This window comes from Somniosus microcephalus, chromosome 4 (genome assembly GCF_052327205.1).
Source record: "Somniosus microcephalus isolate GS21.2 chromosome 4, FLI_Smic_1.0, whole genome shotgun sequence".
NCBI classification, from domain to species: domain Eukaryota; kingdom Metazoa; phylum Chordata; class Chondrichthyes; order Squaliformes; family Somniosidae; genus Somniosus; species Somniosus microcephalus.
In genome coordinates this window covers 256,396,640-256,411,630 of record NC_140990.1, presented here as the reverse complement: position 1 = coordinate 256,411,630, position 14,991 = coordinate 256,396,640, and the positions used below count along the sequence as shown (strand labels likewise).

Here is a 14,991-nt window from a genome sequence, read left to right as displayed (position 1 = left end):
CAGCTTCTCCAGTCTCTCCGCATAATTGAAGCACCTCATCCCTTGTACCATTCTGGTAAATCTCCTCTGCATCCTCTCCAAGGCCTTGGAGATTTAGAAGTTTAATCATAGGCCACTCCTGTAAACAAGCTCTTCCTCCTTTCAAACTGGAGCGTGGCTTTATTTCCCTAATGTCTAGGTAATTGTAGTGAGCCCAGGGGTCAAATTCTGAAGGCATTCAAGAAGTAATTAGACACTGTAATGGGGAGATCATAGGTTTCTATAGAAGAATGAGCTAGATGGACTGAATGGCCTCCTTCATCTGTATTTCGTGACGTTTGTGTTTGGATTGCCAGTCGAGCTTCTTGTTGCAGATGCCAGCTAGAAATAGTTGGGTTGTAAAACAGAAGTACTGAAAATGGTGGCAAATGTAAATAAATAAAGTAGCTTTCTATGTTGTAATCTCCCCTATATATAGGCATTTAGGTCATGTGTTTCTGATATCTTTCTGTTGAAAGCGAAGTGTGTTGTCTGATGGTGCAGCTCTCGGTTTGTGTTTTTTCCCAGGACAATAAAGACCTGGAGCTCGACATCATTCCAGCGAGTCTCACTGACCCCGAGGTTAAGCTTCGAGATGCCAACCATGAAGCCAATGAAGAAAAAAGAAAATCTGCAAGAAAGAAAGAGTAAGGATCAAGCTATAGTTGTGTATATGACTAGGATGTACCTTACTAAAATTTGAATACATGGATTTTATTTCGTGGCATACATTTACTTGGGTAAAAGAATGGGTAACGTAGAAGAAAATACATTTACAGCCAGTACAGTGCAAAATATTAAACTAATAGGAGCTGAAAATACAATTGGAAGCACCCGATGCACATCCGCTGCCCATAATATGATGCCTGGGGAACCGCGTGTGTTCAATTGCATGAAAGGAATTGGGAACCTGCGCACAAGGTGTGTATAAGGCCTATTAGGCCAATGAAAAAGATGTAAACGGGCCTCCCTCCCTAAAAAGCTGTTGAGGCTAGGTCAATTAAAAATTTCAAAACTGAGATTGATAGATTTTTATTAGGTAAGGGTATTGAGGGTTACGGAACCAAGGGGGATAAACATAGAAACATAGAAGATAGGAGCAGGAGTAGACCATTCGGCCCCTCGAGCCTGCTCCGCCATTCAATGAGATCATGGCTGATCATCCAAATTCAGTACCCTGTCCCTGCCTTCTCCCCATATCCCTTGATCCCTTTAGCCTTAAGAAATATATCCAACTCCTTCTTGAATATATTTAATGAACTGACCTCCACCACCCTCTGTGGCAGAGAATTCCACAGGTTCACCACTCTCTGGGTGAAGAAATTCCTCCTCATCTCAGTCCTAAATGGCCTACCCCTTATCCTTAGACTATGACCCCTGGTTCTGGACTCCCCAGCCATCAGGAACATCCTTCCTGCATCTAGTCTGTCCAGGCCTTACAGAATTTTATAGGTTTCGATGAGATCCCCTCTCAATCTTCTAAACTCCAGTGAGTACAAGCCCAATCGACACAATCTCTCCTCATACGTCATTCCTGCCATCCCAGGTATCAGCCTGGTGAATCTTCGCTGCACTCGTTCCAAGGCAAGAACATCCTTCCTCAGAGAAGGTAAGTTAAGATACAGATCAGCCATGATCTAATTCAATGGCAGAACAGGCTCGAGGGACTAAATGGCCTACCCCTGTTCCTTTGTTCTTTCCTGATGACAGCTCATGTGACCTTTCCAGCCAGATGCCTGCTCATGTAGGTGTCGGGATACAGGACCATGGCTGCCCAGCTATAGTGACACAGCCAGCTGAAGATCTCTCCTGGAATTCAGAAACCCTGAGACAAAGATCTCCTGAATTCCAAGACGCACAGTCAAGCACCACTGTCTTCCCTGGCCTCAGATAGCACTGTAGCACAGCCCCCTAGATAGGTTTAAGAACAGCACAGTGAGACACCTGGGTAGGCACAGTGGTATAAATAAGAACTTGTTGTAAATATATATGTGCTTGGTAAAACCACTTTGTGATATGAAGCCTAGTGTTCCGAAGTTTTTTTTTGTGTTTTAGAGGATGTTTGGAGATACTTCGCAATGGAACATACAGTTACATAACATAAGAACATAAGAAATAGGAGCAGGAGTAGGCCAATTGGCCCCTCGAGCCTGCTCCGCCATTCAATAAGATCATGGCTGATCTGATCCTAACCGCCAATCCACTATGACAGGACTATCTCCTGAATCTAACAGCATTAGACACACGAAAACAGGAGCAGGATCAGGCTACACGGCCCCTGGGCCCGCTCCGCTACCCACAGGGCCATGACCTTTCCGAACCTAGACTCATGTCCAAATTCCTGCCCGCTCCCCGTAACCCTTAATTCCCTTTTCTACTAGGAAACTGTCTATTTCTGTTTTAAATTTATGTAATGATGTAGCTTCGACAGCTTTTTGGGGCAGCATATTCCATGGACCTACCACCCTCTGAGTGAAGTAGTTCCTCCTCATCTCAGTTTTGAAAGAGCAGCCCCTTATTCTAAGACTATGCCCCCTAGTTCTAGTTTCACCCATCTGGAACATCCTCCCTGCATCCACCCGATCCAACCCCTTCATAATCTTATATGTTTCAATAAGATCGCCTCTCATTCTTCTGAACTCCAATGAGTAGAGTCCCAATCTACTCAACCTCTCCTCATATGTCCATCCCCTCATCCCCGGGATTAATCGAGTGAACCTTCTTTGTACTGACTCAAGAGCAAGTATGTCCTTTCTTAAGTATGGACACCAAAACTGTATGCAGTATTCCAGGTGCGGTCTCACCAATACCTTGTACAACTGAAGCAATACCTCCCTAGTTTTATATTCTATCCCCCTAGCAATGAAAGCCAACATTCCATTGGCCTTCTTAATCACTTGCTGCACCTGCATACTAACCTTTTGAGTTTCGTGCACCAGGACCCCCAGATCCCTTTGTACTTCAGTACTTTCAAGTTTCTTGCCATTAAGATAATAACTTGCTCTACGATTTTTCCTGCCAAAGTGCATAACCTCACACTTTCCAGTATTGTATTCCATCTGCCAAATCTCTGCCCACTTACTTAGCCTGTCTATGTCCCCTTGCAGGTTTTTTATGTCCTCCTCACTCACTACTTTCCCTCCCATCTTAGTATCATCTGCAAACTTTGACGTGTTACACTCGGTCCCCTCCTCCAAATCGTTAATATAGATTGTAAAGAGTTGGGGACCCAGCACTGACCCCTGCGGAACACCACTGGTTACTGATTGCCAGTCTGAATATGAACCATTTATCCCAACTCTCTGCCTTCTGTTAGATAGCCAATCCTCTATCCATGCCAGAATATTACCCCCAATCCCGTGATTTTTTATCTTAAGCAATAATCTTTTGTGTGGCACCTTGTCAAATGCCTTTTGGAAGTCTAAATACACTACGTCCACTGGTTCACCTTTATCCACCCTATATGTTACTTCCTCAAAGAACTCCAGCAAATTTGTCAAACATGACTTCCCCTTCATAAAACCATGCTGACTTTGTCTTATTAAATTATGATTATCCAAATGTCCTGTTACTGTCTCCTTAATAATGGACTCCAAAATTTTACCTACCACAGATGTTAGGCTAACCGGTCTATAGTTTCCAGCCTTCTGTCTACTGCCCTTTTTAAATAAGGGTGTTACATTAGCAGTTTTCCAGTCTGCTGGGACCTTTGCGGAGTCCAGGGAGTTTTGGAAGATTATTACCAATGCATCCACAATCCCTTCTCCGCCTTACTGAACCATTGCCTGCCTGAAGCAGATCTCTTGTGGTATATGCTTGAGGGAGCCTCGTGGTCTGTAGACTCTGGTACAAGGGCACCTTCTAGTTGATCATATTCTCCTTTGGTGTAGTCTTGTCATGCTTACTGTTCTCATTTCCTCGTGTTCCTGTTTTGCCTCTGTCATAAGGACATATATGAGAATGACCTCATGAACCCCGTGGTAAGGGCTTCATGACCAGAGGGTGGGAAGAGAAAGATCTCCCCGCCTGGAACTACTGAAAAGCAGTTTACAGAATCATTTCTTAGCAGAACCGCTGAGAAACGATTTTTCTAATGACTTGGGTCAACGATGATATTTCAGATAAAGCTTGTGGACATTCATAGCCTGTGGACGCAACCACTTTGTGGGTTCACAAGTTTTGCAGGTAACTAACCCCTCTTATCTAGAGGCTCAAGTTGAGTCAGATACTGTTCTGACTTGAAGAGTGGAATTTCTGGGACAGCAGGGTTTGCGCTCAGGATCCTGTCACTTCCATTCATGCACCAATCTGGGGGCCGAGCACATCTTCTGCCAGCGCCCTGTTCCACCAGAATTTAGCATGTGTATTAGAATGACTGTAACTGTGGTGTATCTGACATGCCCTAAATTCTAGTCTCCTACGCCAGAACTACCCCACTTTCGCCCCCCAAAAGATTGCGGGATTTTGGGCCCAAGGACTTAAATATTTAACCAACAAGGAAAGAGAAATTGTCAGTTTAACATTCACAGCATTGACAAACTTAGTGTACACGATAGAAACAAGAAATGTTATTATAAAGATAATAAAATAACACTCCCGATTCATTTTAAGTACAAAATATCCAAGGGATAATTGTAAATTGCAACAAACTGGTTGCTTTTTATGTTTTAATAGCAGTTTCTCTATTGCAAATTATGGCTACTATCAACATCATCATAAAGTAACATTCAGACTCACAACTCAAGATTGCCTTCATTTGTGACTAAGTTCAAGGACAAGCATACATGACTAAGTAGGCAACTGGAGAGAAAGATACCAACAGTTTGTTTTGAAAATACAGGAAAATAGTCAAGAGCAAGTACAAAGAATTGGCAATTTTCTGAAAATAAATGTTGAGTTTGTTAATTAAAAGGGAAACGATACTCGGCATGTCTCTGTTCTGATTGTTGTACAACAAGAAAACAAATTAGAGAAAGTAAATTCACAGCTGAGAGGTGATTCAGGTACTTGCACTGTGAGAGGAACAATATGCAACATTCTTCCTCTGACAGTCTGTGATCCATTGCAATGACGCACAGTCCAGGAGTAGTTTAAGTATGTTTATATATCAAAAGGAATTCTCCTTTAAATGTGCTGTTTTGTGACTGATTCAAATTCTGTGCAGTACAGTACTTTCAGTTGCAGGATTATATTTGTCAGCCTTCCAAAACAAGCTGCTAACTTTTACAAAAAAGCAGGAGAATTTATTAATATGAGCAGGAATTGTCAATTAGAAAACATGGCTGTGGGTTTAATGATGAGCTGTGTTATTGCTGCTGTTATTTTCTGTTTAAAAAAATTGTGTCAAACTTTGTGCCCATCAAGATGGAGATGTCAGTGTTGGAGGTTTTACACCCATTATTGGAATCTCTGGAATGCTGCACGAGCGATTTGGTGAATCATCTCTCTTTGCCTTTGGCATCTCCAAAACCATGCACATCATGGCCTCTTAACAAAACTATGTTCATGGTTATCTAGTTTCCATTCAGCTGTAGTTAATGGCACCTACTCTGACTCTTTTTCTATAAACTTACAGGTTCACAGGGCACTGTTCCTTTCCCCATTCTGTTCCTTCTTTATACCATCACTCACCTTCCAACCCTATGCAGTTTTTTCCTGATGATGCCACTCTACATTCATCAGCTTCCTTCAGATCATGCACTCTCAGTGCTCACAGACTGCATTGTTCTTACAGAGTATTGACTGAATCACTACATTGTCTTCTCCTCCATGCCAGCTGTGGCTCAGTTGGTAGCACTCTTGCCTCTGAGTCGAAAGGTTGCGGGTTCAAGTCCCACTCCAAAGACTTGAGCACAAAAATTTAGGCAGACACTCCAGTGCAGTGCTGAGGGAGTGCTACATTGTCGTAAGTGCTGGCTTTTGGATGAGACGTTAATCTAAGGCCCCGTCTACTCTCTCAGGTTGACATAAAAGATCCCATGGCACTATTCCGAAGAAGAGCAGGGGAATTGTCCCTGGTGACCTGACCAATACTTATTCCTCAATCAACATCACTAAAACAGATTATCTGGCCATTATTACATTGCTGTTTGTGCGAGCTTGCTGTGTGCAAATTGGCTGCCGCGTTTCCTACATTACAACAGTGACTCCACTTCAAAAGTACTTAATTGGCTGTAGAGCACTTTGGACGTCCTGAGGTCATGAAAGGCGCTATATAAATACAAGTCTTTCTTTATTCATGTAACTGCACTGGAATGTTGCAAATTGTCCTCTTCTGAATTTTTCAAAAATACAGGCTAGAAATTTAATTGTGCAAGACGTGGGGCGGAATCGGGTGCAGCAGATGCTGCACGCGCCTAAAGGGGCCAGCGGTAGGGTCATGGCAAAGTTTTCCACCAGCCTCATTTGTATGTTACCAGTGTACCAGTGAGCTGCTGGCAACAGTCGTGGCCCCAGAAGCAGGTTGCTGCTCGTGGCGGGGGAGCGAGATAAGCTAAGTCCGGGGTGGGAAGTAATTGAGAGTGAGGGCCATGGGCAGCCCACAGTTTAATATGGAGTCAGGAGGAGCATTCTTGTTCCTCCTGGCTCCACATTCAGGTAAGTGAAGAACTTTAAACTTACCTTTTGGGTGGCAGCCTCCCTTTAAGAATAGCTGGTTAGGCTACAGTGTGTCTCAGAAGACTGACCGCATGATGCACAGCGCATGCTGCGGTCACTCATGAACCAATGGGCGTTAGGCCCATTGCATATGCAAATCAGGTGCCTAATGCCAATTTTAGGCAGGCACCCTGGACAACTACCAAGTTCACAGAGCTTGGAGACAGCTTGGAGACAGAACTGGGTAAATCGCAATTGGAGTGGATCGCAAGCAGAGTGAAAGAATTTGGTGATAGTAGGAATTCGGTGGAGAGGAGGTAGGAGGTTTCTCATGTCCGAATCAAAAGGAGGACTCTAAGTTAAGTTAAGTATCTAGATATCTAATATATAGTTTCTTTGTGTTTATTATCTCTGTGGTTCTTGTTAAACATGAGTACATTTTTGAGTTTTTTCTCTCTATGTTAGGTCAGTGCGTTAAACTAAAGTTTAATTAGTAGTCTATTAGTCCTGGGTGGCTGCCAGACAGACAAGGAGGACCAGGCAGGTACTGCAGGAGGCCCCTGGGTGCATTTTGCTCTCCAATGGTATTATGTTCTGAATACTGGTGAGGGCAATGGTTCCTCTGGGGAGTACAGCCAGAGCCAAGTCCACGGCACCATGGGTGGCTCAGCTGTACAGGGGGTAGGAGGAAGGTCAGAAAAGCAATAGTGATAGGGGATTCAATAGTTCGGGGAACAGACAGTCATTTCTGTGGCCGCAGACATGACTCAAGGATGGTATGTTGCCTCCCTGGTGTCAGTGTCAAGGATGTCACTGAGCGGTTGCAGGACATTCTGAGGGGGAGGGTGAACAGCCAGAGGTCGTGGTCCATATTGGTACCAATGACATAGGTAGAAAGAGAGAGGAGCTCCAGCAGGCAGATTTTAGGGAGCAAGGAAAGAGATTAAAAAGCAGGACCTCAAAGGTAGTAATCTCCTGATTACTCCTGGTGCCACGCGCTAGTGAGTACAGAATAGGAGGATACAGCAGATGAATGCGTGGCTGGAGAGATGGTGCAGGAGGGAGGGCTTTAGATTCCTGAGGCATGGGGACCGGTTCTGGGGGAGATGGGACCTCAACAGGACCGGGACCAACATCCTCGTGGCGAGGCTTGCAAGTGCTGTTGGGGAGGGTTTAAACTAGCTTGGCAGGGGGATGGGAACCTGAGTGTAGATTCAGAAGGGAGAGAAGCAAAGCTGGAACTGGAAGGCAGTAAATTAGTAAGTGAGTTTGGAAGGCAGAGGAAACAAAGGCTAGAAAATAGGCAACACAGGGGTTTGGCAGTGCTTAATGGTATATACTTCAATGCAAGGAGTATAGTGAATAAGGCAGATGAGCTGAGGGCACAGATAGACATGTGGAAGTATGATATCATAGCTGTTACTGAAATATGGCTGAAGGACAGCTCAACATTCCAGGTTACAGGGTTTTCAGACGAGATAGAGAGGGGGATAAAAAATGAGGGGGTGTCGCAATATTGGTTAAAGAAATAATTACAGCTGTAAGGAGGGATGATATGTTAGAAGGATCATCAAATGAGGCCATATGGGTTGAACTGAAGAACATAAAAGGGGCAATTACACTGCTGGGAGTGTACTATAGACCCCCAAATAGTCAGAGGGAGATAGAAGGGCAAATATGCAAGCAAACCTCTGAGAAGTGCAACAACAATAGAGCAGTAATAGTAGGGAATTTCATCTATCCTAACATTAACTGGGATAGAATCAGTGTAAAAGGTATAGAGGGCACAGAATTCTTAAAATGCATTCAGGAGAACTTTTTTAGCCAGTACGTAGCAAGCCCAACAAGAGAGGTGGCAGTTCTGGACTTAGTTTTAGCAAATGAAACTGGGCAGGTGGAAGGGGTATCAGTGGGAGAGCATTTTGGTGGTAGTGATCATAATTCAGTTAGATTTAGCGTAGTTATGGAAAAAGACAAAGATAAGTCAGGTGTAAAATTTCTCGATTGGGGAAAGGCCAATTTTATTAAACTGAGATGTGATTTAGCAAAAGTGGACTGGAAACAGCTACTTGAAGGTAAATCAGTGTCAGAGCAGTGGGAGGCATTCATTACATAGGATTACATAGGATATATGGCACAAAAACAGGCCATTCGGCCCAACCAGTCCATGCCGGTGTTTATGCTCCACACGAGCCTCCTCCCGTCTTTTCTTATCTAAATCTATCAGCATACCACTCTATTTCCTTTTCCCTTATATGCTTCTCTAGCCTCCCCTTAAATGCATCTATACTAATCACTTCAACCACTCCCTGTGGTAGAGAGTTCCACATTCTCACCACTTAGGTTGATTGGCTATGATAAATTGACCCTTCGTGTTAGGGGGATTAATTACGTGAGGTTACGGGGATAGGGTGGGATATGTGTCGGTGCAGGCTCGATGGGCCGAAATGGCCTCTATCTGCACTGTGGGGTTTCTGTGATTCTGTGATTCTGTGAAAGAAGTTTCTTCTGAATTCCCTATTTGATTTCTTGGTGACTATGTTATATTGATGGCCTCTAGTTATGCTCTTCCCTACAAGTGGAAACATTCTCTCTGTATCCACTCTATCAAATTTTTTCATAATTTTAAAGACCTCTATTAGGTCACCCCTCAGCCTTCTTTTTTCAAGAGAAAAGAGACCTGGCTTGTTCATCCTTTCCTGATATGTATACCCTCGCATTTCTGGTATCATCCTTGTAAATCTTCTCTGTACCCTCTCTAATGCCTCTATATCCTTTTTGTAATATGGCGACCAGAGCTGTACACAGTGTGGTCTAACCAAGGTTCGATACCGGTTTAGCATAACTTCCCTACTTTTCAATTCTATACCTCTAGAAATAAACTCTAGTGCTTGGTTTGCTTTTTTTTATGACCTTGCTAACCTGTGTTGCAACTTTTAGTGATTTGTGTATTTGTACTCCGAGATCCCTTTGTTCCTCTACCCCACCTAGACTCGCACCCTCCAAGTGATAAGTGACCTCCCTATTCTTCCTACCAAAATGTAATACCTCACATTTATCTGTGTTGAACTTCATTTTCCAATTATATGCCCATTCTGCAAGTTTATTAATGTCCTCCTGTAATTTGTTGCAGTCCTCCTCAGTATTGACTATTCCCCCCAATTTGGTAGCATCTGCAAATTTAGAAATTGTGTTTTTGATTCCAAAGTCTAAATCGTTAATGTAAATTGTGAACAACAGTGGTCCCAGCACTGATCCTTGTGGAACACCACTACCCACCTTCTGCCACTGTGAATAGATACCCTTTACTCCTACTCTCTGCTTTCTGTCCTGAAGCCAGCTAGCAATTCATTCTGCCACTTGTCCCCCGACTCCGCATTCTCTGACCTTGTTCATCAGTCTATTATGGGGTACCTTATCGAAGGCCTTTTGAAAATCCAGATAAATTACACCTACTGCATTACCATTGTCTACTCTCTCTGTTACCTCTTCAAAAAATTCAATAAAGTTGGTCAAGCAAGACTTTCCATTTTGAAACCCATGCTGACTATTGATTATTATATTTTTGGCTTCTAGATGTTCTTCTATTTTCTCCTTTAGTAGAGATTCCATTTTTTTTCCTGCCACATATGTTAAGCTGACTGGTCTATAATTCCCTGAACATGTTCTATCCCCTTTCTTAAATATCGGTATTACATTAGCTATCCACCAGTCCTCTGGCATTACACCTTTTTCTAATGAATGATTAAATATGCATAGTATTGCCTCTGTTATCTCTTCCCTAGATTCTTTTAACATGCATGGATGCAATCCATCCGGATCAGGGGTTTTATCCTCTTTGAGTTTGATTAGTTTATTTAATATATCCCCTTTTTTATTTTAAATGCACTTTTCTCATTACTAATCTCATCATCCAATGTCATGTCCATCTGTTCTATCTCCCTGGTAAATACTGAAGCAAAATAATTATTTAATATTTCTGCCATCTCCCTATTGTTACCTGTGGTATTATCCTGTCTATCCCTTAATGGCCCTATTCCCATCCCAACCTTCCTTTTTTTATTGATGTGCCTGTAAAATATTTTACTATTTTATTTTATGTTCCTTGATAATTTAATCTCATAGTTCCTCTTTGCCTCCCTAATTTTTTTTGTGACTTCTCGTCTTTTCGTATTCTCCCTTATCATGCACTCCCCTGCTGTCTATGTACGTAATGTATGCCTCTTTCCTTACCCTCAATTGTTCCCTTATGGCTTTATTCATCCATGGAGTCTCATTATTGTTCAGTTTGTTCTTTCCTTTTAGCGGAATATATTTTTCCTGCACTCTGTTGAACATTGTTTTAAATGTTTCCCATTGCTGTTCTACATCATTGTTTGCCAATATTGTTGCCCAATTTTTTCCCCCGAGTTCTATTCTCAGCCCCTCAAAATCAGCTTTTCTCCAAACTATAAACCTGGTTTTCATCATACTTATGTCCTTCTCAATTATCATCTTAAAGCATATTATATTATGGTCACTATTGCCTATATGTTCCCCTCCTTTTACTTCTCTTACCTGCTCTGGTTCATTCCCCATTACTAGATCCAATAGCGAATCCTCCCTTGTTGGGCTTTTTACATATTAGGTTAGAAAGGAGTCCTGTACACATTGTAGGAACTCCATTCCCTTATCCCCTTTACCTACCTCTTCTGTCCAATTAATATCGGGGTAATTGAAATCTCCCATGATTATTATTCTATGTTTTTTATTCATTTCCCTAATTTGTCTGCATATTTCTTCCTCCACCTCTCTTCCACTATTAGGTGGTCTGTAGACTACGCCTATTAGTGTGATTGATCCTTTATTATCTTTTATCTCTATCTATATGGATTCTATTTTTGTCTTGCTGCTATCTGCTTCACTTTTTTCTACTGTCATTATGTTATCCCTAATAAGTACAGCTACTCCACCTCTCCTTTTTCCCTCCCTATCTTTTCTAAATATATTATACCATGCAATGTTTAATTCCCAGTCCTGATTTTTCTGTAGCCATGTCTCAGTAATCCCTATTATGTCTGGTTCCTCACAATGCATGATTGCCTCCAGATCCCCTGTTTTATTACGGACAGTGTGCATTGCTGTGCAGACAGTTTAACTCATTTTTAATAGGATTTCCTCTCACTTTAAGTTTAGCTATCTTTTTAGACTCCTGTTCTATAACTCTGTTTATTCCCTTGCCATCAATGTCCTCCCTTACTTTATTCTTTCCTATGCTCTCTTTTCCTGTTTTGTTTATATTTAGGCTAGTTATGTTTCTTGTAGATCCCTCCCCCCATCTTACTAGTTTAAAGCCTTTGCCACCTCCCTATTTACCCTTTCCGCTAGGACACGGGTCCCATCCTGGTTCAGGTGGAGCCTGTCCCATCTGTACAGCTCCTTCCTGTCCCAGAACTGGTGCCAGTGTCCCATGAAAATTCGGTGAGATTTAAGGTGGTCATGGAAAAAGACAAAGACGGCCCGGAAATAAGGGTTCTAAATTGGGGGAAGGCCGATTTTAATATGATAAGGCAGGATCTGGCCAAAGTGGACTGGGAGCAGCTACTTATAGGAAAATCCACATCAAAGCAGTGGGAGACTTTCAGAAGGGAAATAGAGAGAGTACAATGCCAACATGTTCCTGTAAAGGTCAAGGGTGGTACCAACAAGCAAAGGGAACCTTGGATGACAAGGGATATACAAAAATGCATTAGGAAAAAAAGGGGGGCTTTTGGCAGTTACAAAAGACTAAAGACGGAGGAAGCCCTAGAGGAGTATAAAAAGTGCAGGGGCATACTTAAAAAAGAAATTAGGAGAGCGAGGAGGGGCCATGAAATAACACTGGCGAGCAAAATAAAGGAAAATCCTAAGATGTTTTATAAGTATATTAAGGGCAAGAGGATAACCAGGGAAAGGGTAGGGCCCATTAGGGACCAAAGTGGCAATCTGTGTGTAGAGCCAGATGATGTAGGCGGGGTTTTAAATTAATTTTTTGCATCTGTGTTCACTATGGAGGAAGACGATGTAGACATAGAAATCGGGCAAGGGGACTGTGATATACTTGAACATATTAGCATCGAGAGGGAGGAGGTACTAGCGGTTTTAGCAGGCCAAAAAGTGGATAAATCCCCAGGCCTGGATGAGATGTATCCCAGGCTGCTGTGTGAGGCAAAGGAGGAGATTGCAGGGGCTCTGACACAAATTTTCAGAACCCTCTGGCCACAGGGGATGTACCAGAGGACTGGAGAACAGTTAACGTAGTACCATTATTCAAGAAGGGTAGCAGGGATAAACCAGGGAATTACAGGCCAGTGAGCCTAACATCTGTGGTAGGGAAATTATTGGAAAAAATTCTGAGGGACAAAATTAGTCTCCACTTGGAGAGGCAAGGATTAATCGGGGATAGTCAGCATGGCTTTGTCAAGGGTAAATCATGTCTGACCAATCTGATTGAATTTTTCGACGGGGTGACTAGGTGTGTGGATGAGGGAAATGCTGTGGATGTGGTATACATGGACTTCAGTAAGGCTTTTGACAAAGTCCCGCATAGGAGACTGGTCAAGAAGGTAAGAGCCCATGGGATCCAGGGTGCCTTGGCACGTTGGATCCTAAACTGGCTGAGTGGCAGGAGGCAGAGGGTGATGGTCGAAGGTTGCTTTTGTGACTGGAAGCCTGTGTCCAGTGGGGTACCTCAGGGATTGGTGCTGGGTCCCTTGCTGTTTGTGATCTACATAAATGATTTGGATGAGAATGTAAAAGGTATGATCAGTAAGTTCGCAGATGACACGAAAATTGGTGGGGTGGTAAATTGCGAGGAGGAAAGCCTCAGGCTACAGGACGATATAAACGGGTTGGTCAGATGGGCGGAAAAGTGGCAAATGGAATTTAACCCTGAAAAGTGCGAGGTGATGCATTTTGGACGGACAAATAAGGCAAGGGAATACACAATGAGTGGTAGGGCCTTAGGAAGCACAGAGGGTCAGAGGGACCTTGGTGTACATGTACATAGATCCCTGAAGGCAGCGGATCAGGTAGATAAGGTGGTTAAAAAGGCATATGGGATACTTGCCTTCATTAGCCGAGGCATAGAATATAAGAGCAGGGAGGTTATGATGGAGCTGTACAAAATGCTGGTAAGGCCACAGCTGGAGTACTGTGTGCAGTTCTGGTCGCCTCACTATAGGAAGGATGTGATTGCTTTGGAGAGGGTGCAGAGAAGATTCACCAGGATGTTACCTGGGCTGGAGCGCCTCAGCTATGAAGAAAGACTAAACAGGCTGGGGTTGTTTTCCTTGGAGCAAAGAAGGCTGAGGGGGGACCTGATTGAGGTGTACAAAATGATGAGGGGCATAGATAGGGTAGATAAAGAGGAACTTTTCCCCTTAGTAGGGGGGTCAATAACAAGGGGGCATAGATTCAAGGTAAGGGGCAGGAGGTTTAGAGGGGATTTGAGGAGGAACTTTTTCACCCAGAGGGTGGTTGGAGTCTGGAACTCACTGCCTGAAAGGGTGGTAGAGGCAGGAACCCCCACAACATTCAAGAAGCATTTGGATGAGCACTTGAAATGCCATTGCATACAAGGCTATGGACCAAATGCTGGAAAATGGGATTAGATTGGACAGGGCTTGATGGACGGCGCAGACACGATGGGCCGAAGGGCCTCTTTCTGTGCTGTATAACTCTATGACTCTAAAAGGAACCTCTCTTTCCCACACCAGCCCTTTAGCCACGTGTTAATTTTCCTGATCTGTCTGCTTCCATGCCAATTTGCACGTGGCTTGGGCAATAATCCAGAGATTATTACTCTTGAGGTCCTGCTATTTAATTTAGATCTTAACTCCTGATACTCTTTCAGCAGGACCTCCTCCCTGTTCCTACCTATGTCATTTGTTCCAACATGGACCATGACAACTGGATTTACCCCCTCCCTTTCCAAGTTCCTCTCCAGCTACCGTGAGATATCCCTTACCCTGGCACATATAGGCAACACACATGTAGGCAACAAACCCTTTGGGATTCTCATTCTTGGCTGCAGAGGACGCTATCTATCCCCCTAATTATAGAGTCCTTATCACTGTCACATTTCTATTCTGCTCTTCTCCCCCTTGGACAGCCGTCTGAGCCACGGTGCCTTGGTCTGCATTGTGGCTGTCCTCCTTGCAGTCATTCTCCTTGTCCTCACAGGTAGCGAGTACAACGTACGTGGTGGACAGGACCAGTGTCTACGGGACCTCCTTCTCAATCTCTCCTAAATCCCTGCTACCCATTTCCCTTACAGTCATACCCTCCATTTCCTGAACCTGCGCTTTCCTCTGGGGTGTGACTGTATTGTGGATAAAACTGTCCAGAAATTCCTCC

General features: G+C 43.4%; 1 protein-coding gene across 7 annotated transcripts in view; it reads left to right on the top strand.

Moving 5' to 3' along the window:
• Positions 1-14,991, top strand: part of kalrna (kalirin RhoGEF kinase a) — a 1,017,450-nt gene that overhangs the window by 613,768 nt on the left and 388,691 nt on the right. For all 7 annotated transcript variants that reach the window (XM_085986273.1, XM_085986275.1, XM_085986274.1 and 4 more), the window contains exon 23: positions 547-665. In XM_085986273.1, coding sequence (XP_085842399.1) covers positions 547-665 — 119 coding nt within the window. The remainder of the gene's footprint in view (positions 1-546; positions 666-14,991) is intronic.